The 24638-nt window shown below is 35.1% G+C and overlaps 1 protein-coding gene across 7 annotated transcripts in view; it reads left to right on the top strand.

Annotated features, from left to right (window-relative positions):
• Positions 1–24638, top strand: part of LOC117175209 (uncharacterized protein CG43867) — a 629535-nt gene that overhangs the window by 508538 nt on the left and 96359 nt on the right. For all 7 annotated transcript variants that reach the window (XM_033364853.1, XM_033364852.1, XM_033364851.1 and 4 more), the window contains one exon: positions 7094–7267. In XM_033364853.1, the coding sequence (XP_033220744.1) occupies positions 7094–7267 (174 nt within the window). The remainder of the gene's footprint in view (positions 1–7093; positions 7268–24638) is intronic.

Raw genomic sequence — 24638 nt, 5'->3', positions numbered from 1 at the left:
TGTATAGAGCTCCAAGGAGATTATGTTGAAAAATAAAAAAAAATTACCCAAAAAAAATTGTTTTTATATTTCATTCTAAGGACTTATTGAACTACCCTCGTATATACAATATACTCCATCGTTTTCAGAATAGAATTTTATTTATCGATTACATAAATTCTTTCAAACATAATTAACCTTTAGTTTCGAACAAATTTTAAGTAAAGTTTTACATTCCTGAACAATAATAATTTTTCGTATTAGCAAAACTAAGTACCTGTGATACTCAGCTGAAGATAAATAGTTAACGTAGAACAGTGAGTATGGTATAAACCCCATTCCTGTGACTTATTGTTTATAATCTATAACACTTTGTTGATCAGCCTTGTGTAATTAATACTCTAATTAAACTTACTTAATCTGATAGGCGTTCCTAAATGTGCCAACTATCTAGTTTTTGGAGTGAACAAAACTAAGTAGTTGAATTTTTATAAGAATCTAAATAGTTAGGTAGGAAAGACACAATTGATATTAAATATCATCGTTGTTATTTATAACTATTCCTTGTTTTTCATTCCTTACGTTACTCAGTCTGATTAATATTCTTAAATAATATTCTTTTTGACTAATTTCTTTTAAAAAATTTCTTTAAAAACTTTAAAAACCTTTCCACATTATAACACGAAATTGAATAAAATTCTGCGTCTAATAAATGCAAATTTCCGACAAAATCTCAATTTTATAAAAGATACTGCAAAAAAAACTTCAAATCTCGATGATTTCTAAAAATTGGAATAACTCTGAAACTAATTAAAATTTCTAAATGTATATTATTATTACTAACATTGAGTAAAATAATTATTTTGAAAAATGTAAGTCTGTACACATGTTTGGAATTGTACTGCTGTGTTATTTCAAGTCTGACCTTAGGGCAAAATCTAAGGAAAAAATTCTAAAAATATTTTTTTATCATTTTGACAAATATTATACGAAATTTCGTTTAAAATAAGCCGAAGGTATGTACAAGTTTTTACTATTCTCCGAGTTATTACAATTTTTTGTATTTATATTTTTTATACTACTCAATGTCACAAACTGTTAATAATTCGAAAAATATTCCCTAAGTTACTCAAAATCATTACAGGTTGCATTCAAAACCATTTGAACTCAAAATGCTAAATTTACTTCGGTGAAAAACTTAAATTCTCGTAAATTCTAAAAAAAAAATCACTCGAGAACTTACCATAACTTACCGTTAAGTTACCGCTTTCGAACTCTACACCTGCCTCGCTCATTCTTTACTTTCGTTCCCTTTCTTCAAACGCTACTCGGAGCTCCCGCCTCTTCTCATTTCGAGACTCAGCTCCTCCCATTCTCTCGGTCTTGCGTGGAACACCGAGCAAGTAGCTATTCGGTTTTAGCGCGTACGTTTATAAATTTGAATTATGGAAATAAATTCCGACTACTCAAGTAATGCAAATTCTCTTAAAGAATATAGCGTATGGAAATTTTTGACTTGTTAATGCTTAATCTATTTGATACATAGTGATGGAAATATATAAAAAATTATAATATTAAATTCAATTATGTATGATTTTCAAAAACTAAATTTTAAAGTGAATTTCTGAAGAAAACGCCACTTTTTATTTTCCTTTTTTTTATATAGAAAGCGCAAAATTTCACCGAAACGATGCACACGTTGTGAAAACCCATATAAACAATAGACGAACAATAGAAGAATATTATAAACATATACACGAACTTCAGAGTTCAGTCTCTTGGGCGCTGTACACAACATGCCACGGCGTACATTATTACTTATTTATTAAAAGCTAAGAGAGATCCAACTTGAATCTTTACAAGACATATAAAGTTTAAAATTTAGTTCTTGATAAACTAAAAAGTTTTAGATATTTTTTTGTTAAAAAGTATTTTTTCAAAACTGCGTCCTATCACAAATAATTTAAAAAATCCATATTCTCTGACATAAAAATCCCTCTGCTCTAGACTTCTCCAAGCGTCGCACTATATCTAGGAAGATACATAAGTGTTCGAAGTATTCAGCGTGTTCATGTCACAATCTGCACTTATCACTGTAAACTTTTAGACATAAAATACGGTCACGGCATACTAAGGTAGAAATGATACAGTCCCGACATGCAAAAATGAAACCCTTGATACCTGAATCTAGTCCTGATGAACTTAGGAAAGCAAAAGAATGCTTTTTCAAAAAGGACTGTTTCTCTAAATTTCTGTAAAAGGTTCTGAGCAGTTCCTTGTCGAGCAGCTTTTTTCGGAGTTCCCCAACTCGTGATATCTTTACTTCTGCTTTTATAAGTGATTCATCCAGATTGAGTAAGGCACATTTTCTCACTTCTGCTGTTAAAACTCAGACTGAGGGTCTCGGCCGCTTGCTCGGTGGCTTCGTAAAGTAACGCTCATTTGCCAATCCTTTAGTATTTCCTGACAATTTTTAGGAGAGGATCTCTGCCATTTGCAACGATGTAAGCTGTACTTTAAAAAACTCGGTTATGAAGACATTGGAGATTCAGAAGTCCGCGTCCGCCTTGAGGGCGTGACATATATACTCGCAGAACGGACGAATTAATATGCAAGTTGTTATGCATATGCGTGATATTACGTGTGGTGATATTAAGGACAGTAAGCTTGTTCTTTGTCCATCGAACTAACCCAAACGTGTAGACTAGAACCAAATCTGTCGAACAAAATGCTTGTATTTGCTTTGGAGAGACACCTCTAATGATATTACGTCCAAAATGCAGCTTTGAGTCATGCCCAGACATGCTTAGGTCTCTCCAGTGTCAAGATGCTTAATAACACATATACCCACAAGCTCAGGGTCATCGGAAACGCCAATAATCTTTCCGTTCTTTAATAGAATCTTGGCACACTTGTCGAATCCAAAGTCCTAACTAATCTTTCCTGTTTACTTCTTGATGAAATGTAGAGCAAGTTGAAGCTTATTGTTCCAGAAGCATAGATTTAAGATAATCAATATGAAATACATGAGTAACCTTATGCTTGCGATATTTAGTACAGCCGCAGAGGTATCCAGGAGAATTGCGTAATGCGAGCGATAGAGACAGAAGTGTGTTGAAAAGAAGCAGAGAGCTGATGGCATCGTCCTAAAAGATGCCCCTCTGGTAGGTGACGTTCTTCGTTGTCACAAGATTCGAATAATCCTATTGTTTAGCACAACTGTAAAGATCTGACATAGTGTGTTCAAACTAGTTATTGGCCTGCTATTCTTTGGTTTGGACAAGTTGCTTTTTCAGTAGGAGTATAGTGCTTCTTAACAGCAGCCACTGTGGAATACGCGTTTCCGACTTTAAATATGAGGTGAATAGGCGGGCCAGATCTTGGTGCGTAAAAGTATGCTTCTTCTAGCAGAAGTTCTTAATAGCATCTGGTCCTGAATTGGAAAAGTTCCCCATGCACTAAGTGCTTTTCTCACTTTTTGGACAGTGATTAATAGATATTCCTCCTCAGATGAGCTTGTCGCGAAACTCGTGGAAGCAAATCAAGATCCGTTTATCAGTATCATTTTTCAACCACAATGTTTTCGGGATCTTGTATACCTCTTTACAGAAAGTCTATACCTGTTTGGGCTCGGGTGGACTTTTAACAGAAATAGGGAGATCGTTAAAGATGCGCGTTTGGTTAATAAGAAGATATTGTTTCTCTATAACCTTTCTCTACCTCTTCTCTATGCTCCTTTTTGCGTCAGATAACACCTATATTTTGTCAAAAATATGCTACTTGGTTATCAGCAGATTTAACTTTTTCAGTTTGTAACTGTAAGTCCTGAGTTTTTAGGCGAACTTTCAAACTCTTTCCATGTATGGTCTACCAGATGTTATATAGTCAATCACACACTAAACACGGGGTGCAGTCTTTCTTGCCCATCGAATTAATTTTTTTGTTAAGTTGATACAGGCAGCACTATAAACTAGGTCCTAGGTGGTAAAAATACAATTTTGAAATTCTGACAGCTTTTCATAGTTTTTGAGACGGACTTTCTAATAGAACGAACTCATGTATTTTATGTGGATGACCTAGAGATCTATTCTTATGGTAAAAACAAACTTCAAAGTGCATTAAATAGCGTCAATAAGTACACAGGAGACATTGTACTAGACTTCGGATTGGACAAGTGTGCCAATATTCATCTGGAGAATGGAAAGATTATTGGCGTTCTCGCTGACGCAGACATTGTAAATATAAGTGTTATTAGACATATTGACACTGGAGAGACCTACACGTACTCGGGCCTGCCTCCAAGCCGCATTCAGGACGTAAGATCGGTGAAATAGTCTCTCCGAAGTAGATACAAACCTCTTGCTCGGAAGATTTGTTCCTCAAATCGGTCGGCGTTGAGGATGTTCATTTTTGATGCATTAACTTCTCTGAAGCATACGGAAAGTGGAAGTTGAGAATCGAAAATTGGTCATAACCGGAAAATATTAGGTCGGTCTTTCTCACATGGTATTTCGGACTCTGTTTATTATCATTGAAGAGGGTAGGGCATTAACTTCACGTAGCACTGCTATGAAATTTATTGTACTAAACCTTAAAATTTAACTTGTTCCCATAAGGTCAGTAGTTACCATGAAGGCTAATTATTAAACTACAGGAGATGTCATCAAAATCTTGTTCGAGAAAATTATCCCTCAGGTATTTTTTTCTGAAGCATACGAAGCATACTACTGCATCACATTCAAAATCAGACTTTCGACAACAAGGTTTGTCTCCAATGCTAATTCTGGTCAAGTATTTATCAATTGGCAGTGTTCAATAAGCATTTCTACTACGAGATAAGGCTGCCTTCTTTCCATGTTTAAGAGTTCATTAATCCTCTTAGTATATGTACCAGATATAAATTTCTTAGAATGCACCTTTTTTCCATCCAAAATCTTGCATTGCTCCTCTGTTGGCCGATGCATACGAGACACCCCAATAGAGTTCTGGGTCTATCAGTGGCTCTGAAGCTCTGGTCTTAGATAGTGCATCTACTTTTAATATTACCATCAATATCATGATGGCCGGGAACCTAGATCAGACTGATCCGGTTTTTACCAGTAACCTTAAAAAGAGCTTGAAGGCAATCCCAGTCAAGTCTAGAAATTAATTCTTCAGACAGGAGAGCCTTCAGTGCTGCTTGACTATCAGAGAATATGTAAATGGGTTGTTCTTCATATGCCCGCTTTCAAATTTCCATTAAGCAAGCTTTAATAGCTATTATTTCAATCTGGAAAGAGTAGGAAATTCACCGTGTGCTGTTGTTATCTATTTCTTGCCTTTTTTCACTTTTAGGATGTCGAGTATTTGGAATTCCATAATTCCACCGGTAATGGAAGTATTTAAAGAATTTTTTTCAAATTACATTCATCGTATTTACTCTGCTCGGAATAGTACTGAACTACATTTTTAAGCACGTTTGAACAATAAAGCAAAGAACTTTTATAAACATTTACGTGATATTTCAGACACTTGTTTGGGCATAAAGTTGTGATTTTTTAATATGTATATTAGTAATTTATTCAAAAGAATTGTATTATATTCAGCCCTGATTATGCTATTGGAGAAATAGCGAGATGTATCGAATGGCGAATGACTATTAGATAATATTCTAAAACATCAGAAACATTGAAGAAGTATTTTCAGGAAGGTGTTCAGGTGTTAACTTGGGTAATATAAGTTGAAGATGACAGTCAGAAATAAAAGTGTAGATTACTGGTAAAAGATTCTTTTAATGGATAAAGATTTAAAATTTCACAGCAGAATTAACGTTACGACCGCGCGTGGACGGTCATCATCAAAATTGTACATATATGGGATAGAAAAAGCCTTGTATTAGTTTCGGAGTGACCTTATACATTTGTAAGAAAGAAGTGTTGTAAGAGCCGTATAAAATATAAATAAGATAATATCTATATTAAAATATTAGCTTAAAACTTTGAATCTATCTGCAGGACGGACATAAATAAGTAGTTGACTAATAAATTTAAATATACAGATATTATTATGTGTGTAGCCATTCCGTCCCATAGAAACAGTCACTGTATTAAGCTAATATTTTTATATCTAGGTTATCTTATTTATATTGTATATATCTTTTACAAAGTCTTAATTCTTTCATAAAAATGTATCACATCACTCGGAAACTAATATAAGGCTTTTAACGGGTTAGTCGCAGTTAGGGAATGAAAGAAAGTGTCTTTTTGGTCATTTTTGTTCTATTAGCTATATGGATATACGTAGTCGGCCGGGGGATGTTCTGTGAAAGGCGTTCTGCTCCTCAGCGGGTTTTCTGGAGTCAGAAATTCATGATAATTTCTTTATTATTTTAGTTTCTACGATGCTTAATCGTAGCTTTTCAACAACGTTTTTTTTTAAATGGTGACCGGTCAAACTCTCTGCAGGGGAATGTGTTTGACTTGAATCGGCCAAGCGTTTATCGAGTACGGGGAGAAATTAACGATGACTTGAATCGGTCAAGCGTTTATCGAGTATTTGTAATACCGTATGGTGGGAAATGAGCGATTCCCGTGTTTTGTTTTCGACTCATCATCATTGATATAGTTGCGGTATATTCCACCATACAATTCCTCCGAACGTTAGAACATTTTTATGATTGCATCGCTCTCCATTTTTCCTGATGATCCATTTCAAAAATTGTCTTTATTTATTGAAAGAAGCATGGACAGATAATCTGCACTTTTATTTCTTACCAGAATCTTCAGATTGTGGGAGTATTTTTCATTTCAGAATATTATGAAGTAAAATTGTCATTTTTGTCATTTTTTAATTCCGTTCTAGCTTACTTAGAAAAATACTTTACATAAGTCAAAATTCTTTGCAGATAAAAATACATTTGAAGAAATAAATTACAGCAAGCACCTTTAAATTCTATTGTTTATCTATTTTTCGATTTTTCGTCTTCTCGTTTTTTTTCTAATGTATTGTTATCCGTCGAAAATACCTATGATATACAAATTTGTGAACACCAAAATAAATCTACTTACTATTTTCATTTGAACTACTGTACCACTCTTATGTCTGTTCTAACGATATTTGATACTTTGTTCAACAGGCTTGTCAACTCTTCATGTCTGTAGCCGTAGAACAAGCAGGAATAGATTATCACGTCGTTCTTGCACAAAATGCACTTCAACAGTGTTTAGACCAGCCTGAACTCCAGTCAGAATTCATTTGCGCATTGGTAAAGCAGACAAGTCGTCATACCCAACAGCGTTTAGGTGTACAGGTAAAACAGGCCGCCAGACTTATGTCGTTGGGTTCGGCGCGCGTTGTAAGTCCTGCTTATCGTTTAACAAACAATTCACACCACTGTACCATTTTAAAATACTGATATCCCTAATCATCCCCAATGGATTAAAATGGTACTCTGTATTACTTGATCAAGTATTCTGTGAAAACTATTTTTTAGTAAGATATTTATATTCATGTTTCAAAACAGATTCCCGAAAGTTTCAATAAGTAAGAGGTTTCGGGCTCATGATCGATTGGATCCTTACTATCAGCAATATGTTGAGGAATATTAGTACAGTTATTGTACGTAAAATTGAGTTTAAAAAATAACTAGTTTTAGAATTTAGTACAAAAATATATGTTTTTATTTCGGTTTTCTCCGACTCCACTAAAGATATGTCGATGTTCATTTTCTCAAATGAAACTTCTCTTCAAGCAATATAATAGTATATTGAGCTCTGACGAGTTCAAAGTTCGTTTGAATATTAAAAATGAAAATGAAAATCCATGGTTATTTTTAATCTAATTAATCCTTCTTTGGAATAAAATACGTAGTGTAACTATGTAAGTGACAATTATTTGGAATTGACGAATAGCAAAGTGTTTTAGATTTTTTGCACAAACTTCCATTTTGTCAGTGGTAGTTTATCCCCCAAACTATTGAATTTTCTGTTTGTTCAGAGATTTTCGTTTTATCATTTTTTAAGAATTTCCGATATATCCTTCAGCAAAATCATTGGATTTCACCCATTTTTCTCATCGCGTTATCGAGCTCGTGCCTCCTCAATCTACCGAAAAATAAAGATAAAAGCAAATCTGCAGATAATAGCGATTTTAATTGTTTATGTAAATTCGCCTATTTGTCAATATTTTAGACGTGCAAAATTTTAGCTTTTTTTAGCGTGATGTTCGACTTTTTTCATGGAACTTTAGATTTTTCATATGTTTAGATATCTGAGCATTTCTGCGTCAAATCATTTGAAGAATTTCATCTCTTAATAGTCATTTTGATGAAACTTCTAGTATTCGTTCTCTGAGATGTTGAAATAAAAACCCAAAAATAATTGTTAGCGATTTTAATGATATTAAGATGTATTTTCATTGAATTATTCATAATGAGACTGATTTTTTACGCAATGTTAAAAAAAAAACATTTTTTATTGTCCAAAAAAAGATATAGATAGCTTACAATTTCGTATCAAAATTAGAAATAGTATGATAATAATTGTTATAATGGATATGGCGACCCCATTTCCCAAGATTCCGGCTCTTGCTGCCAGCCACGTTGCATTGAGCTAACCCCCAATCCAACGAATTATGTGGCTACGTCATCAATATCGCAGAGTGCTACCCACAATAGGCATCTGTCGGATGGAGGTCTAGGTTCAGTTAAGGGTGGCAATATGACCGAGCTGAGTCAGCGATCAGGCTGTGGCACCGGAAAAACACAAGAAAATCGTTTTAAATGGTCGGGTCAACTTATAAGGGAAAACCTTATCTGTAGGAAGGAAGCACACCGGCGCGAAGAGGATACATGCTGCGGTTACATGAATTTTGGGTCAGCATGCATACAGAAGATGCTTATGCAACGCCTCAGTATTTAAGAGGTTAGGTATCTTTTATCACCGAAAGGGATATGACGCTTTTCACCAAAAAGAAGAGCAACATCCTCCAGTGGATATTCCACCCGTTCCAGCAAGACCACCTTTGCAGACAGCCGATAATGCCATTATAAGAACCAGGAGGTCTAAAATCAACCAAAAAATATTTTTCAGGATGGACAAATTAGCTAAAGCTAATATTGCTCTCCCCGATTTGCTTACCGAAGATGTTAATTTCTGAACTCTGACCTCTGTAGTTTCTGAGAAGGCGGTCTCCTTGCTCACCGAAAATAGAATTAATTATATTTCAGTACGCCCAAGTAATATTCACGAGCGTATTTTACACATCCAGTTTAAAATGAAAGCGGCGGGGCGGCAGAATTAAATGGTCAGTCCGTGATTAGCTATATAACAGCAAAGAAAACATTTACGTCCAAAGTTAGGGTACTTGCTTGAAACTTAGGGTAAGCAAATTACACATTAAAGAAGTGTGACTCTAAAACTACCACCTCTTCTGCTTATCCTTACCGTCTATTCAATAAAAAGTGATGTGCCGTTGAAAATATGCTTAGTCGAGTAGATATTTAAATCTTCCGGGAGAATGTGTATGGAGATACTTATCAGATTAATGAAGAGGATTCAGATGTATCACTCCTTCGCAGCTTTTTCCAAAGGTAAATGTTGCAACATCCAGAGGAAGAATATCCACTAATCACTGATGAAGAAGTGAAGACAGTTAAAAACTATTCTGCGCCAGTGACAGATAAAATCAACAACTTTTGGTGGAAGAAATTTACTTCTATGCACCAGCATCTGCCTCTTCTATTTACTATTTTCTTAAATAGAGAACAATCCATCCGGCAGTGATTAGAGGAAAAGCGCAAGATACTAATACGTAAGACCGGAGATGTTTTAAGTACAAATAATAACAGGTCCATAGCTTGTTTAAACAGCAGGTACAAGCTGCTTACTGGCATCTTCAAAGAAAGAATATCAACATCCATCGAGTCTGTATATAGTGTAATATTTTAACAACGGCAGGTAGGCTGGCAGGTGGCAGGGATAACCTGTTAATAGACATGTGCATTACCCAGGACTCGAAGAGGAGTCCACGCAATTATTCTGTGGCTTGGATCGAATACTGCAAAGTATTCGATAAAACGAACCACGAGCTGCTTATCAAGTTACATATGGTAAGTTGCAGGAGATTTCTCTAAGCATAGTGAGATGTATTAAAGAGCTCATATTTAACTTGATCGGGGGTTGATCTTTGATTATTGACCTTGTTTGCAAAGGTTGTCTTGGTGGAATGGGTGTGTTCGCTGGAAGTTGCTGCTCTCCCTCTTCATGAATAGTGTCATATCCCTTTCGACATAAAAAAGATACCTTTAGCGGAAAAGATTTGGCATAATATCTGACACAAGACAGGTAACTAACAGCTATTTCAGATACCTATGTGGCCAGACGAATAGGCATGATGATGACAATCCACCGAAGTCATTCACCGTAGATACTCCGTACCTCGAATATACCTCTTTCATGATAAATGATGTAGATGTTTGCTGAGCTCGGTGTGTGTTTATCGAAGAGCGGTTCTATCTACAGATTGATCAGTTCTGCGGAACTAGGTGGAACATTCGTTTCTACTAAGAATATAAGCCACTCCATCGTAAATTCTACGGCCTTATACGCTAAAAAGAGCTATCGATATGTTTATCCAGCATGTTTCTCACATATGCTGGATTGAGATTGGATACTGGGGAATTTTTTTTATCTGTTAAGACGGCATTAAAGACGCCTTAGTTTATCGCGAGCGCATAATTAATGTGCTTGTAGGCAATACCAAATGTCAAGAGTGCAAGCAAGAGCCAGAAATACTTGAACAAGTTATTAGTGGATGGTCAAAGTATGCATGTCAGAGCCTATAACTTCTCATACAATAACAGTAATTAGAAACGTATGCCGAGACGATAAACACAATGTCAGAAAGCAAAGGTTCAGCCTTAAGCCTTATTATTTTAATTGATTTTGGATTTTCAACCGGATTTGACGAAAATTTGGCAACAATTTCCGTTATTAAGAATGGAATAAAATCATGGAATTTTCGGGTTCTTGAATGTTAATCATTTCAGTAATTTTAGAGCTGAATGAGGTATCAGTGCATTTACTTCCACCAAAAATAATGTTTATCTTGACGGATCAACAGTTCAATATAAAAATCGAAACAATTTCCTCAACTTAACACATCATGAAGTTGATTTCGGACGAAAAGGAGAATGTAATTTCTTTGCTATTTCAGATTGCATAGGCCCAGGCGACGGAGTGAGGTCATTAAAAAAGCGGTTACTTAATCAACCCAACAACGACCTTTGGCTAAGCAAATCGTGAATGCATAAGATTGATTGAAAGTCGCAAATGTCAGAATACATTCGGTCCATATGAAAATATTGACAAGGAAAAGTCTTTACAAGAACGATTTGACAAGTCAATTACTATTCCGGGGACCCAAATATTCCATGAATTTATTACATTTTCCAAAATGGAAATTAGTGCAAAATTTTTTTTGAATGCCGATAAAAGCCCAGAAGCCCAGAATTTACAGAGCTTTTAGAACACATTGTAAGCTATTAGAAAAAAGAATTTAAAAAGTATATATATTTTGTCAAAACTGCATCTTATTATAAACAATGAAAAAATACATTTCAAAGTAATGAAAAATACTACAAGTAAATTTACGATCAACAAGACCTATGCACGAAAACTGCTCTATGTTATAAAATCCCTATTGTTGTCAATTCTTGAGCTCTTTTATTTGGACAAGAAAACTTACCTTTTTCCTCAGCCAGAATCTCCACTAGAGCAAGTTTTAGAAATGACAAAAGTCAATCTTGCTAATATTTTGAACTACACCACAAAATAAATTATTTTCTTGGCATAAATATGAGCTTATTAGAAATTTAGGCCATTTTCAGGGAATTAAAATACCCAGAAATGTTTTTTAAAAATCAAACCTAACATTTAAAAACTACCATTGAAGAAACACATACAGAATAAATATAAGAAAAACTATATCAGAGGTTTGGCGTATTTTTAACTCAGAGACAGTAACAATATTAAATGTTCGAAAACAACCCATAACACTAACCCCTACCTTCTTGGCAGTAATTATGTAGTCGGCTGGTGCCGAGAATTCGATCTGGAATATAGTTCGTTTCTCAAAGTCCTGGAGAACAATTTGAGGCCTCAAGAGAGCAATGGGGACTGCTGTCCGAAAATCTTAGTTCCAGAAAATTGGGTACTTCTCGTTTTAAACAACTGACTGTTATCTCCCGCGGAGCGTTCGGCAGGATAGGGTCGCGACCAACGCTCCAGGTAATAATCCCACCGTAAACGTTGAAGACTTCATTAAACAGAAGTCAGTAAGCAAGCAATTACAACCAAGCAAGAGCTAATTCGGATATTAAATCACACTTAATACAGTTACCTGGAGATAAAAAGAAAAATTAAACACTTCATAAAAAATATACCTTATCGCATAGAAGCTGCATTTTCTGTTAAATGTGATCATACGAAATACTGATTCTAATTAAAAGTCAGTGTTTATTGTAAGAATGCTTCGGTTGAATGGAGTTAATCATTTTTTGAATAAAATGTATAATCTATAATATAATTCTTACAGATTTTACAACAAAATTGTTCAATATCAACGTATAAACTAAGTAAAAACATTTAAAGAAATATTTTTAGCTTATGCCTGATAATCAGTATTTCGTATAGCAGCCTTTAGCAGTTACTACATGTTTGAAACGAAGAGACATACTGTTTATACAGTTTCTAATTTTTTTCTGATCTCTGGGCAATTTTCCAAAGTGTGATTGAGTATTAAAATTAGCGCTTGCTTGGTTGTAGGAGTGTGCTTACTGAATTCTAATTCATGTTGTCCCAAACGTTCTCAATGAGATTCATACCTGAAGATTTTACCGTTAGGCGATAACGGTGTCTTTTTTCCAGCAAAAAACATGCTAATTCGTCGGTCGAATCTGACGAATCTGGCGAACTAGGAGTTTGAAAACATAAGTACCTTAAAGTACTTACAGTAAATGATGAAAATAATGTGAAAATTGTAATTTCTTTGCTTTGGCCTAATAATATAGCAAGGCGCTGTAGGTACCCAGCATGTACATGACATGGAACGCTCGGTTCTTTTGTTTAAGTGAATAAGTCGAGGTTAGGATTTCAAAATTATTAAGTCGGGGTTAGTGTTTCGAAATTAATTATTAGAGGTTATGTGTCAGTGCTCCGCCACCAACAGAAATTTATTCATCTGATCAAGGAGGTTATAAAACAAGTAGCTCGTGAACACTGATTGAGTGCGAAGCTCTCGTCTACGTATTAAAAAACCGAAATTATCGACTAAAGCATGTACTGACTAATAGTCCGAGATCCCACTGCATTTTTCGGTAGATGATAAGGTAATATGTTAAAAGTTACTTAAAAGGAAACAGGACACATGAATGATAAAGAAACGGTCCTAATGCCAGCGCCAAGTTTAACCAAGGTGCGATAAAGTGGGATTCTTAACGATCGATTTTTTTCTTACATAAATGTCATTTATGTAACGGAATAGAATTTATACCATATGAACTATTCTATTTGTGACTAATACCAAAACGAGGTGAATATATTGTTTTTTTGTATGTTAGATATCTTCACTACGTCATGGTTATGGAATTTATTACACTACAATGTACAATGATATTTAAAAAATATCGTGTTTTTGCAGCTCCGACAAACTTTTGTTAGAAAAAGAAATTGCGATTTGATGAGGGTACAGGTTATCCGAAACGCGTTATCTTAGAATTGGAGTAACTCTATAGCCTTTAAAAGATTTTGAAAGTGTTTAAATTAATGACATTTTTGTAGACTAAATTTGTATTTAGTTCAAAAATAATTGTATAGCATTATAAAAAGGTATTGTATTGTATACAATTATTTTTAACACAAATGCGTCCCAAAGACGTCTCTAGGACTTCCTTAATTTTTTTGCTCACTAGGTAGAATAAACACGCTACTACTGGTATTAGCTATAAATAGAATATTTTATTCATTTAACCATTCTAAATTAAAACAATGTTCTTTTAAATTATTTTCTAAAAAAAAATATATATATACCATGTGATTGAAATAAATTAAGTGTATATATCGAGTATCATGATAAGACAAAAAGTAAATGAAAGCTGAAAGCCCTCTATAAGCGAAAAAATCGTTCTTTCAGCACTAAAGTTGACAAGAATATACGGTAGAGATATGTCCTTTTGGAATTTATTTGCTTCTGCTTTATTAGCCTTCACTTGCGATTGGTGATAACTGGCCTATTTCTAATCCAATTATAAGTAATTTTTACAGTACAAATACGTTCCAAGGAATGTTTCAACTAGTTCTATGAATCTTTCATTGAAAGAAGTATCACAGCAGGATAAGACTATTGAATGGTCTAACTGTTCATAAACTGGAAAAGATCCATCTCTTCTTTGCCGTAGGCGACAAAAACTTGTGAAGTTTTTGACGCTTCTGAGCAATACCATTATGCTGTAAGCAAACAGTAGAAGTCTCATGAATGGAATTCGAAGCATTTTTGTACATTTTATTTAAAAACGAACTTTTTATTCATAATTGCAGGTTTAAACACATTGCTTAAGCAAAACTTGCATGTTGGTGACGATGGTGACAAAGTTGCAGTGACAGGTGGTGAGAAGTTTTTTAGGAGTTTGGGTGGAAGGTGTCAGTGGAGTGTGAGGGTGGAAGTCTAGGAGGTGAGTAGGGTCGTATGGGGTAAATTGGCTAGTTAAACATTAATTTACACTGTACTTTTGGGGTGGGATTTGACTAAATAGGGAAAGTGAGTTTAGGTTTGCAAGGGAATGGGGTAGTTTTGTGGTGAGGAGTTTGGGGTTTCGTGGTGGACAAGGTTGGTTCTCGTAGTGCTGAGGGATGTTAGAAGTGAGAAAAGTGTGTCTGCAGGGGATATAAGGGGTACAGTTACCGGCTGAAGAGCGGGAGGTGGGCAGCGAGAGTACTGACAGTGCTAGTAGTGAATTAGATCAGAAGGAAATTTTCAGAAGGACACGACAGCTAGCTGTGCGTGGCCCGATATCGAGTGGCGCGTCAAAGACGGGAAAGAATCGGACCGGAGGAAGCTACAAGGCAAGGCAGAGAGCCTGCAGTATAAGTGATGGGGAGGATCTCTTGAAGAAGAAAAGAGAAAGCAAAGAGAGTCTGGAGAAAAGCGAACTGGGGAGACTCTTTTACAACAGCGTACGAACACGTAGGTCTCCCCCCCCCCCTAAAAATGAACGGGAAGGCCGAGAAGGAGGATCTCGGGGTGCTGATAGGCGATATAAGAGGGTTGAGGGAGAACGCAAAGGGGGCAATGGAGCAGACGGAAAGTATGAGGCAGGACCGGAGGGTAAGAGATGAATGATGCGGAAAGGAAGAAAAATAGTTGAGGGGGAAAGTAGAAGGATTTCCGAGGGAGTTAGCGTTGGTAAGAAAGGAAAAAGAGTATAAAATAAAGGAGATGGAAGAAGACATTAGTTTGTGAGAGGAAAGAGCGGAATAAAGGCTGGAGAAGGTGGAGCACAGGTCGGGAATGGAAGAATTTCACAGGGGGGAGGACGAGAAGCAAGATATTTAGGGGAAGGTAGAGATTGTAATAGAAGAGAAAGTGGGAGAGCATAGGAATGAAAAGGAGGAGAGCGGATGAGGAAAAGATAAGGGCAATGGAGTTGAGGATTAAGAGAAGGGAGAAGGCAGATAGGAGAAATAATATGGTAATAAGAGGATTGAAGCTAAGGAGCGGGGAAGAAAGGGAGGGGATAGAAGCGCTGCTACAAAGCATAGGGCGGGTTAAAGGCAACGTAGGGAAAGTTAGGATGAAGGAGAGAAAGGAGAAAGAAGTGGCGTCGGTGGAATTGGAGAGCTGCGAAGAAAAATTGGTGATAATGCTTAACGAGAATTGAATAAAGGACAAGAAAGTTTTTATCGATCAAGATTTGACGAGGAAGGAAATGGATTTCACAGAATGCTAAATGACGGCGTTAAGAAGAAGAGGAGTGACGAGAGAGTGGCGAAGGTAGGTTGTCGGAAAATCAAAATAGACGAGAAAATGTGGGTATGAAACGAGGAAAAGGAGGCGTTGAAAGCAGTTCAGGGAAACTTGTTTTGTGGGAAGTAGGAGGGTGGGAGTAAAGCAGGGTGCAGGAGTGTTAAATGCGCTGTACAGGAACTTAGCAGGGGTAAAGAGGATAGATGAGGCTTTTAGGAGGTATATTCAGGAATTTAATGTGATTGGACTGGCAGAGACCTGGGTAGAGAGGAAGGAATGTGATAGAGTAGAGCGAAGGTTACCACGGGGATATAGTTGGAGGCTACGGGAGGCGGTCAAGGAAAGGGAGAGGAAGAGGGGGCGTGCAAATCAGGGCTGCAAATATAAGAGGGGCAGCGTATAAGTTTGTGACTGTGTGTACTAAGGGAGAGAGAGAGAGATGAGGGTATGTTGGTACTGGGTGAGGGGCTTTAATGCGAGATTTTGGGGGTAAGGGGGCCTATACCGGGAAGGGGAGAGCTTCGAAAGAAAATCGAAGGATAAGATAATGAATAAAGAGGGGGAGATTCGAAGAGACTGTTTGGAGAACAGAGGCTGGGCGGTGGCGAATGGTATGGTAATAAGGGACGAAGAGGGAGAACACTCATCTGTGAGTAAGATGGTGTATCGGTGATAGACTATGTGATCATGAAATTGCAATGGTGGGAGGAGATACAGAAATTCGCAGTGGAAAGGAGGGTGGAATCAAACCATCAGCCATTGAGTTTTTGGATACAGGAAGAGGCTGGCGAAAGACAGGGTGGGGGAGGAAGGTTCATTAGGGGAGAGAGTGTCATGGGCGAAAGAGGCGATAGAGAAGTATCAGGAGCAGTTGGGCAACGTAAGCTTTGAGCGGGAGTCGGTGGACGAGATATAGGAGGATCCAAAATAGAAAGTGAAAGTCTGTGGGCAAAAGAAGGTATTTCGGAAGAAGAAGAAATGAATGGTGAAGCCGTGGTGGGATAAGGAATGTAAAATGATGAAGAGAAATGCGAAAAAGAAGTACAGGAAGCGGAAGGAAGGAACCGCGAAAAAGGAGGAGTACGTAGAAATGAGGAAGAAGTTTAGGGTGGTGTGTAAGAAGAAAGAGCAGGAAAAGGAAAAAGAGCTGGAAAAGAAGTTGAGAAGTGTTAAGAGTAGAAGTAGAAGAGCCGAATGAAGAGGAGATAGAGAAGCAGATAACGAAGTCGAAAAAATCTAAGGCTTGGAGCACGTGGTGGATAGAGGACTAACCAAAAAGGATGTCAACGTGTACTCGCTTTTTGTAGATCTAAAGGGCGCGATCCCTTTGGTGGATAGGGGGGGTTGCGGGATGCAATGGAAGAGAGGGGAGTGAAGAGGGGCCTGGTCAAGAGGGTAAGAGAGGTATATGAGGAGACGAAGGATAGAGTGAGAGGAGGGGAGGGAATCTCTGAGGGATTCTGGATGGATAATGGTTTGAGGCATATTCGAAAAAAATCCTCTAACAATCGCTCCGCTGGGAATCGAACCACAAAACTGTCGATTGCCGGATGGCTGCTTTCCCAATTAAGCTTTTAGAGATATCGAAAGAAAACCGTTTTTCAGAAATGTACGATTTTTCAAGCTAGGCGATACAAGCAATTTCATAGGAACTCTGTATTATCATCAGAGTAGTTACTATCGATCAGTATAGATGTCACCCCACCATCTGTAGAAATAGAAATCAATACTATCGATCAAGTTAACTCTTCAAATAACAGAAAATAATTAATTTCATATTTTCACAAGATGGAAAATAAATTTAAAAAACTTTAAATTATATTTTTCTCAATAAAGATCTTCTAAGATCCCAGTGGAGCAATCTCTAGAGGATCTTTTTTCATAAAAATATAATTTAAAATTTATTTAAAATTATTTTCCATCTTGTGAAAAACTTTGCTTCCGATTTGTTTCCGAACGCCTCTCTTTCCAAAGGTTTCCGAACTTTCTCCGAAGTGTCCCAGTGCATCTACTTCTTTATTAACGTTTCCAATTTCTTTCCGGATAAGTGTATAAATAACATATTATTTACAAAAAACTAATGAAATTTTAAAAAATGAGTGAATTGAGAATTAATTAAAATAAGTAAATGTATAAATATAATGAAATATAAAAAGAAATATAAATAAATCTAAAAAACATTATTTCCAAAAAATATATTTTTCAACTAAAATTATTGATCGTTAGTTCAAAAAAAAGTGTTCAAAAAAGTATTTTCACTTTTAACTATAAGTTATTGTATTTTCAGTAAAAAAAACTGAAACAATTAATTTTTAACAAAACCGTTGTGCTTTTTAAGAAGAAAGATGCAAAATTCACCTAAAGATACGCATTTTTAACAACAAAAAACGAGTTTTAAGAACACAGTTGAATTTTCAACCAAAAAGAATGACTTTATAACAAAATTGCTGAATTTTCAACAAACAAATCAAATTAACTTAAATTTTCGAATTGTTTCCTGTTTGTCCCACTGTTTGTTTATTCTTTATTGAAAATAAACTATCGTATTGAGATTTTTCCAAAAAACCTGGAAACAAGAAAATTTCATAACTATTTTACTATTTTTCATATACAGGGTGATTTTCCTAACTTGAAACTTTTGATTCATAACATTTTTTCATAAAGTGCTTATTTTTCGAGATATTTGACAGTTTTAAGTTAAAAAATCAGCCTCTATACACAGGGTGATTTTTTTAACTTGAAACTTTTGATTCATAACATTTTTTCATAGAGTGCTCATTTTTCGAGATATTTGACAGTTTTAAGTTAAAAAATCAGCCTCTATATACAGGGTGATTTTTTTAACTTGAAACTTTCAAATATCTCGAAAAACAGACAATCAATGAAAAAATGTTATGAATCAAAAGTTTCAAGTTAAAAAATCACCCTGTATATTAATGTTATTTTTATTACTAGTGTATTGTGAAAATATGTTTAAGCTGGTTAGTGAATATAATTTGACCTAAGCGAATGTGACGAATGTGTGACTTAAAACACTATGGAAAATAAAATAAATTTGAATATTTGTATGATTTTAAAAAAAATTTTTGGAAAAATCGCTATGAGGGTCTCTTGCGTCGCCATTTTGTTTCTTTGATTTCATTCATATCGATTATGGTAGGTATTCAATTGCACTGAACTCGATTTTGAACCAAATATCAATAGAAACAAAGCAATTAAATGTGTTTATATGTTTTAGTGATATCTACAAGAATTATTATTATTATTTGCGGAGATTGACGTTTACTAACGACATTTTTTCAAACATATAAATACATTTAATTCATTTGGTTCAGTCGATTATTAGTGCAATCGAATGCTTACTATCGATTGGGTTTATCGATCGCACCACTAAAAGCGAGTGAGTGAGTGAGTGAGTTAGTAAGCGACAATCTTAGAACAAAATGGCACCGTAGACAAGCAGAGAAGATATGCTGTCAGAGGTTTTCCAACGAGTTTTGATTAAAAACAAAATGAATTTCGGATATTTTTTATTTCCCATAGTGCTTTCAGTAAAAAAGGTCATTGTGCTGAGCTACTTTTTCAATAAACCTTGTTTTTTATTATGGAAATGGAAATCGATAAAAGTGACGCTTCTTTTGGCTTTTCATCATTCAGTCAAGATCAGTGCAATTTATATATCAGAGTGTAATATTTTTACCATACAAAGAAGGAATTTCAAAAAGGACTTATTGTATTGATTTCAAATGAGACTTAGGCAAATGCAAAATTCGAAATTTGAAATATTTAGATATGATAATGTGCAGCAATAATGTACGTAATGTACGAAAGTCAAAAATGCTTTCTTAGTTATGAAATTTCCCTATTTCTAGGTTTTTAGAAATCGTCTTTGCTGGATTGAACAGGAATCAATATGATCGGTGCAATTTAAAAGGCTTGACAGATAAAAATAAATTATTATTACGAAGAAATATATTTTTTATTGGATTCGGAAAAAAATTAGATACATTCAGAAAGAGTAAAATTAGTAGTCATTCGGAAAGATAACGGAAATATTCGGCGACATTTGGAAAGAAATCGGAAACATTCGACGACATTCGGAAAAAATTGGAAAGAAGTCGGAGAGGGGGACATTCGGAAAGACTCGGAAAGGTTCATTGGATAGCTCGAAGTTCGGAAAGAAATCGGAAGCAAAGTGCACATACAATTCGGAAAGGAACGGAACGGAACCCCTTTCCGAACCCTTTCCGAAATATTTTCGAAATCTTTCCGACGCAATAGATATTACTCATGTACTTAATGTGGTTATAAAACTAATTAATACGATTCGATCTCGGGGCTTGGTACACCGACAATTCCAAGAATTTCTGATTGAAGTCGACGCAGATTATTCTGTCCTTCTTTACCACACGAAAGTAAGATGGTTAACTTGTGGATATGCATTTGAACAGGTTTGGAATTTAAAAGAGGAAATACAAGATTTCTTAAAGAATAAAACAGACAAATGGTCTGATTTCCAAATCTTCGAAGACAAAGATTGGCGTACCGATTTTTCATTTTTTATCGATTTGCTCGAACACTATAACAAATTAAATACGAAATTGCAAGGAAAGAACGAATTTATAGATGAGACTTGGGGTTGTCTGAAATCATTTGAAACTCAGCTTTTTCTGTTTTATAACTGCATGGCGAAGAACGATTTAACTCACTTTCTGCGTTTAAAATCCATGCCACCAGTGAGTGAGAACAAACTAAAAGAATTTAGTCAGGCGTTGAAAAAACTTCACACAGAATTTGAAACTAGATTGCAAGATTTTAAGAACATTCAATCATAGCTAGATGAATTCCACAAAACTCGATTTTTATAGAGCACTGCGGAAAGCTGAATTCCCAAAGATGATTGCTCACGCCTAGAAAATTATGGCGATGTTTGCGTCGTCTTTTGTACGCGAATAGACTTTTTCGACCATGAAATTGCGGAAAAACTCAATTAGAAACCGATTGACTGATGAACACCTTTTCGCATTGCTGAAAGTTGCTTCGTCACAGCTGGAACCTGCTTTTGAAAATATTATGGAAAATCAAAAACGATTCCATATGTCTCACACGCCTACCATGGCAGAGTCTTCAAATAAAAGTTAAATTAATTATTATTTAAGGTAAAAGGTAATTTGTAATATTTGTGTGTAATGCTGTAATTTTTTTATAATATTATGATTAAAAGCTTTAACACAAAATGCACTTTTTCTATAATTCTGGCCCTCCTCCAGAATTTCTTAAACTTTGTGGCAGTTGAGTTAAATCAAAAGATACCAATTTTCAGCTACGAAAGATTTTTTACACAAGAAAGAAAAAAAATGCAACAAGCATTCAAGGGTTCTCTAGGTTAAGGAATAGGGAAGAAGGTACAAGAAAAATGTAAACCCTTAGGGGACACATTAGAAGCTTCCATTCTAAGTCAGACAAGAAAGACAAAAAATGTGAACATATCATTTTAACTTTTACGGGAAGTGGATAACGGACCAGACAAAACTGGACTAAACTCCGTAACTAATATTCGTAAATAAACGCCGTAAACCGAAATTGTCAGACTACTAGGTACCTTCTCTTCTGAAATATTGCAGCAAAAGCATATAAATGTCGCAAACAAATACCCCTGCGGCATATTTCTGTCAACTTGGTCCGTGGCAGAACGAGTATTTCGTTTACAGAGGTCTTTCAGCTTTCATTTACTTTTTGTCTTACTGTGCTATTTGATACATACACTTACTTCATTTTAATCACCCGCTTCAGGCCCCGTGAGGAAGGTGGTTGTCAAGGTAGAGAGTATCAGAAGTAAATTTTTTGAAAGCAATAATTGCCCTCTACATTATAGTATACATTTTTTTCCATTGCTAAATCACAGGTGTTTAAGAAAAATATCGATCGCTAAGAATCCAATTTTCTGGCACCGTTCTCAGACTTGGCATTCTCAGGAGGGCTGTTTCTTCATCGTTAATTTAAAGTAAGTTTTAACATGTTATCTTATCACCTGCCAAAAAATTCTATGGGATCTCGGACTATAAGAGCTCGCCGCAAGGAAATGCCTCAACCGTCTGAGAGCAACGCTGTGGCGCGACTAGCACTTAATCGACAGATCGATGTATCGATTCAGTGAAGGTCACGGATGGCGACCGAAAATTCAACTTAACAAAAAATTTAAATGACTAGTTAACCTATATTATAGGATTTCAAATTGGTTAGAACCATAATTCAGATCCAAGCGTTCTGCAGTTGACTTCATAATTTGGGTATTTGTCGGTGAACAAAATTTTTGTTATTGCAATTTCAGTCCTTTCATTTGGATACTTCATGGTAATTTCAGCAAATTTCATCACTACTTAATAAATTGGATAACTTTTTATGAATAAATTTAATAGAAAACTGCATTATTTGGTATTCCACTAATCCAAAAATATTCAATCATGGACAAAAGGTAAGAAAACAAAATATTATTATGAAATAATTTGTCAACCAACTATGAATGCTGCTGAAATTATCATGAAGTTCCTAATAACAATGACTGGCATTGAAAAAAACAATTTTTTTCCTCGACAAGTGCCCAAATAATGTTTTTTTTTAAATCATAAAATTTATCAACTTATTATAAATTTTGTTGACATTACGATGAAGTTTTTTATTTAAAAAACTGATATCGAAAAAAATGAATTTTCTTTTTAAAAAACGTAAAATTATTAAAAATTATAGAAAACAAACTTTTAACAAATAATTTGCTTATTAAATATTATTTTTTATTATATCTTGATGAAGCATCATTATCTAATGTTACTCTATGGAATCCAGGAGATTGGAAAAATCTTTTGTTTATTGATGAGCACCGGGAACGTCAAATAGAAGGATTGGCTATTTTTTCATCATATCTGTTCATTTATAGAAAATCGAAAAGGTAAATAAAAAATGAGGATCAAGAACTCTCTAGAAAACTTTACCAGCTTCACTGAAACTTTTTACGGACAAGTCAAGTGAGAAAGTTGTCATTCCAATTTTTAATTTGTTGCGAAATATGACTATGGAAATAAATGTTCGATCCTCTTACCACCAGAACAACATGTACAGTCGGTTAAATAAGAGCGTGGTCACTGTTGTGAGAAAATGAAAAGACTCAATATTATTATTTGATCGAAAACTTTCATGCAAATACATAAATAGCAGGTCCAATCACCTTCAGCGTCAATAATAACTTGGCATCTTTGAGGCATACTTTGGACGAGATTTTTCGCGTATTCTTCTGAAAACGAACTCCAAAGTTTGTGAATTCGACGACCAAGTTGCTTCAAATGGCAGGGTCGGTTCTTCCCAAGCTTCATCTCCATTTAAGCCCAAACGTTTTCAATTAGATTGGCATCGGGCGACTGAGACGACTAATTCAAAGTCACGATACAATTTTGCTACTCCCACAAGCGACAGGCCTTGCTTTGATGTATCGGGTCCGCACTCATTTTCGAAAAATGCTTGGTTCATATTAAAAAGAACAGTCAGCTGATTCTCTTTCATAAAGCATGAAGGACTATACTGACCTCTATATGAAAAAAAATTACAGCATTCGCATTTACCGATCGTTAGTAATCGTGACCACGCTCTTATTTAACCGGCTGTATTTGAATATTAGAGTTTACTGGAATTTAAAATTGATGCCACAGCGATACCCAAACTGTTCACAGAGCTTCCAAATCGTAGAGTTTCGGAGTTTGCTCAATAATAATTATTTCTGTGTATTTTTAGATTATTTTAACCAATTTGTGTCCTCTGCGCAGCCAAGAGATGCGCTTCTGATCTTCTGTCTGGCAACTCTAGCTGCGCACGAAAGGACAGACGGATGTTAGTTGGAAATTTTTTCTTCGCAGGGCTTGCATGTCTCACCTGCAATTGTCGTTCAAGAAATTAAAAAATTTGGATTATTGTATTCATTAAATTTTATAAGTGGTTACTTAACTATTTTGTTAATATTTCCAAATATTTTGCTGATAGTCGGAATTCAATCATTTGTAGCCTATTTTAATACAATTTCCACGCTGATACTTGACAAAATTTTAAAATCGAGTTTAGTTTAAAACATTCATAGAACTTTCGGTATCATTTGCTACTTAATATGTGTTTGTTTTTTCTGTAACTCACACCTAATACTGCATGCAGCTAATGGTTGGATGATAATTAATTGAAATTAGTAGCTAGTTTCGAAATTATTACATTATACTTTGAATTTATCCTATTATTGAATATTTCTAAGTGCGTTGAACATATTTCGACAATTTAATTACTATTATGAAAATAATTATTGAAGTAACAAGTTTTATACATTTCAAGATTTAAAAAAAAACTATTGTTATCTTGTCAAAATATGTTCTATGATAAACACAGTGGCAGAATGGTATGTTGGTGTACATGAAAACTGCATACAGGTAACTTCTCTTTAGACTGAGTATTTATTTATTTCTTAATCTTTTTACTATGCTCTGTGGTTTAATGCTTTGTAGAGAAGTAGTCTGATCGATCACGTGTATCCCTTATAAAAGAAAAAAATTACTTTTCAGTTGCAAGCATAATTATATTCAGTCCGATTGCTTTTCACTTAAATTTATTTTTCAGCATAAGTCTAAGAT

This window comes from Belonocnema kinseyi, chromosome 6, assembly GCF_010883055.1.
Source record: "Belonocnema kinseyi isolate 2016_QV_RU_SX_M_011 chromosome 6, B_treatae_v1, whole genome shotgun sequence".
NCBI lineage: Eukaryota > Metazoa > Arthropoda > Insecta > Hymenoptera > Cynipidae > Belonocnema > Belonocnema kinseyi.
The sequence above is the reverse complement of the archived record's forward strand: the minus strand, read 5'-3'. Positions and strand labels throughout refer to the sequence as shown.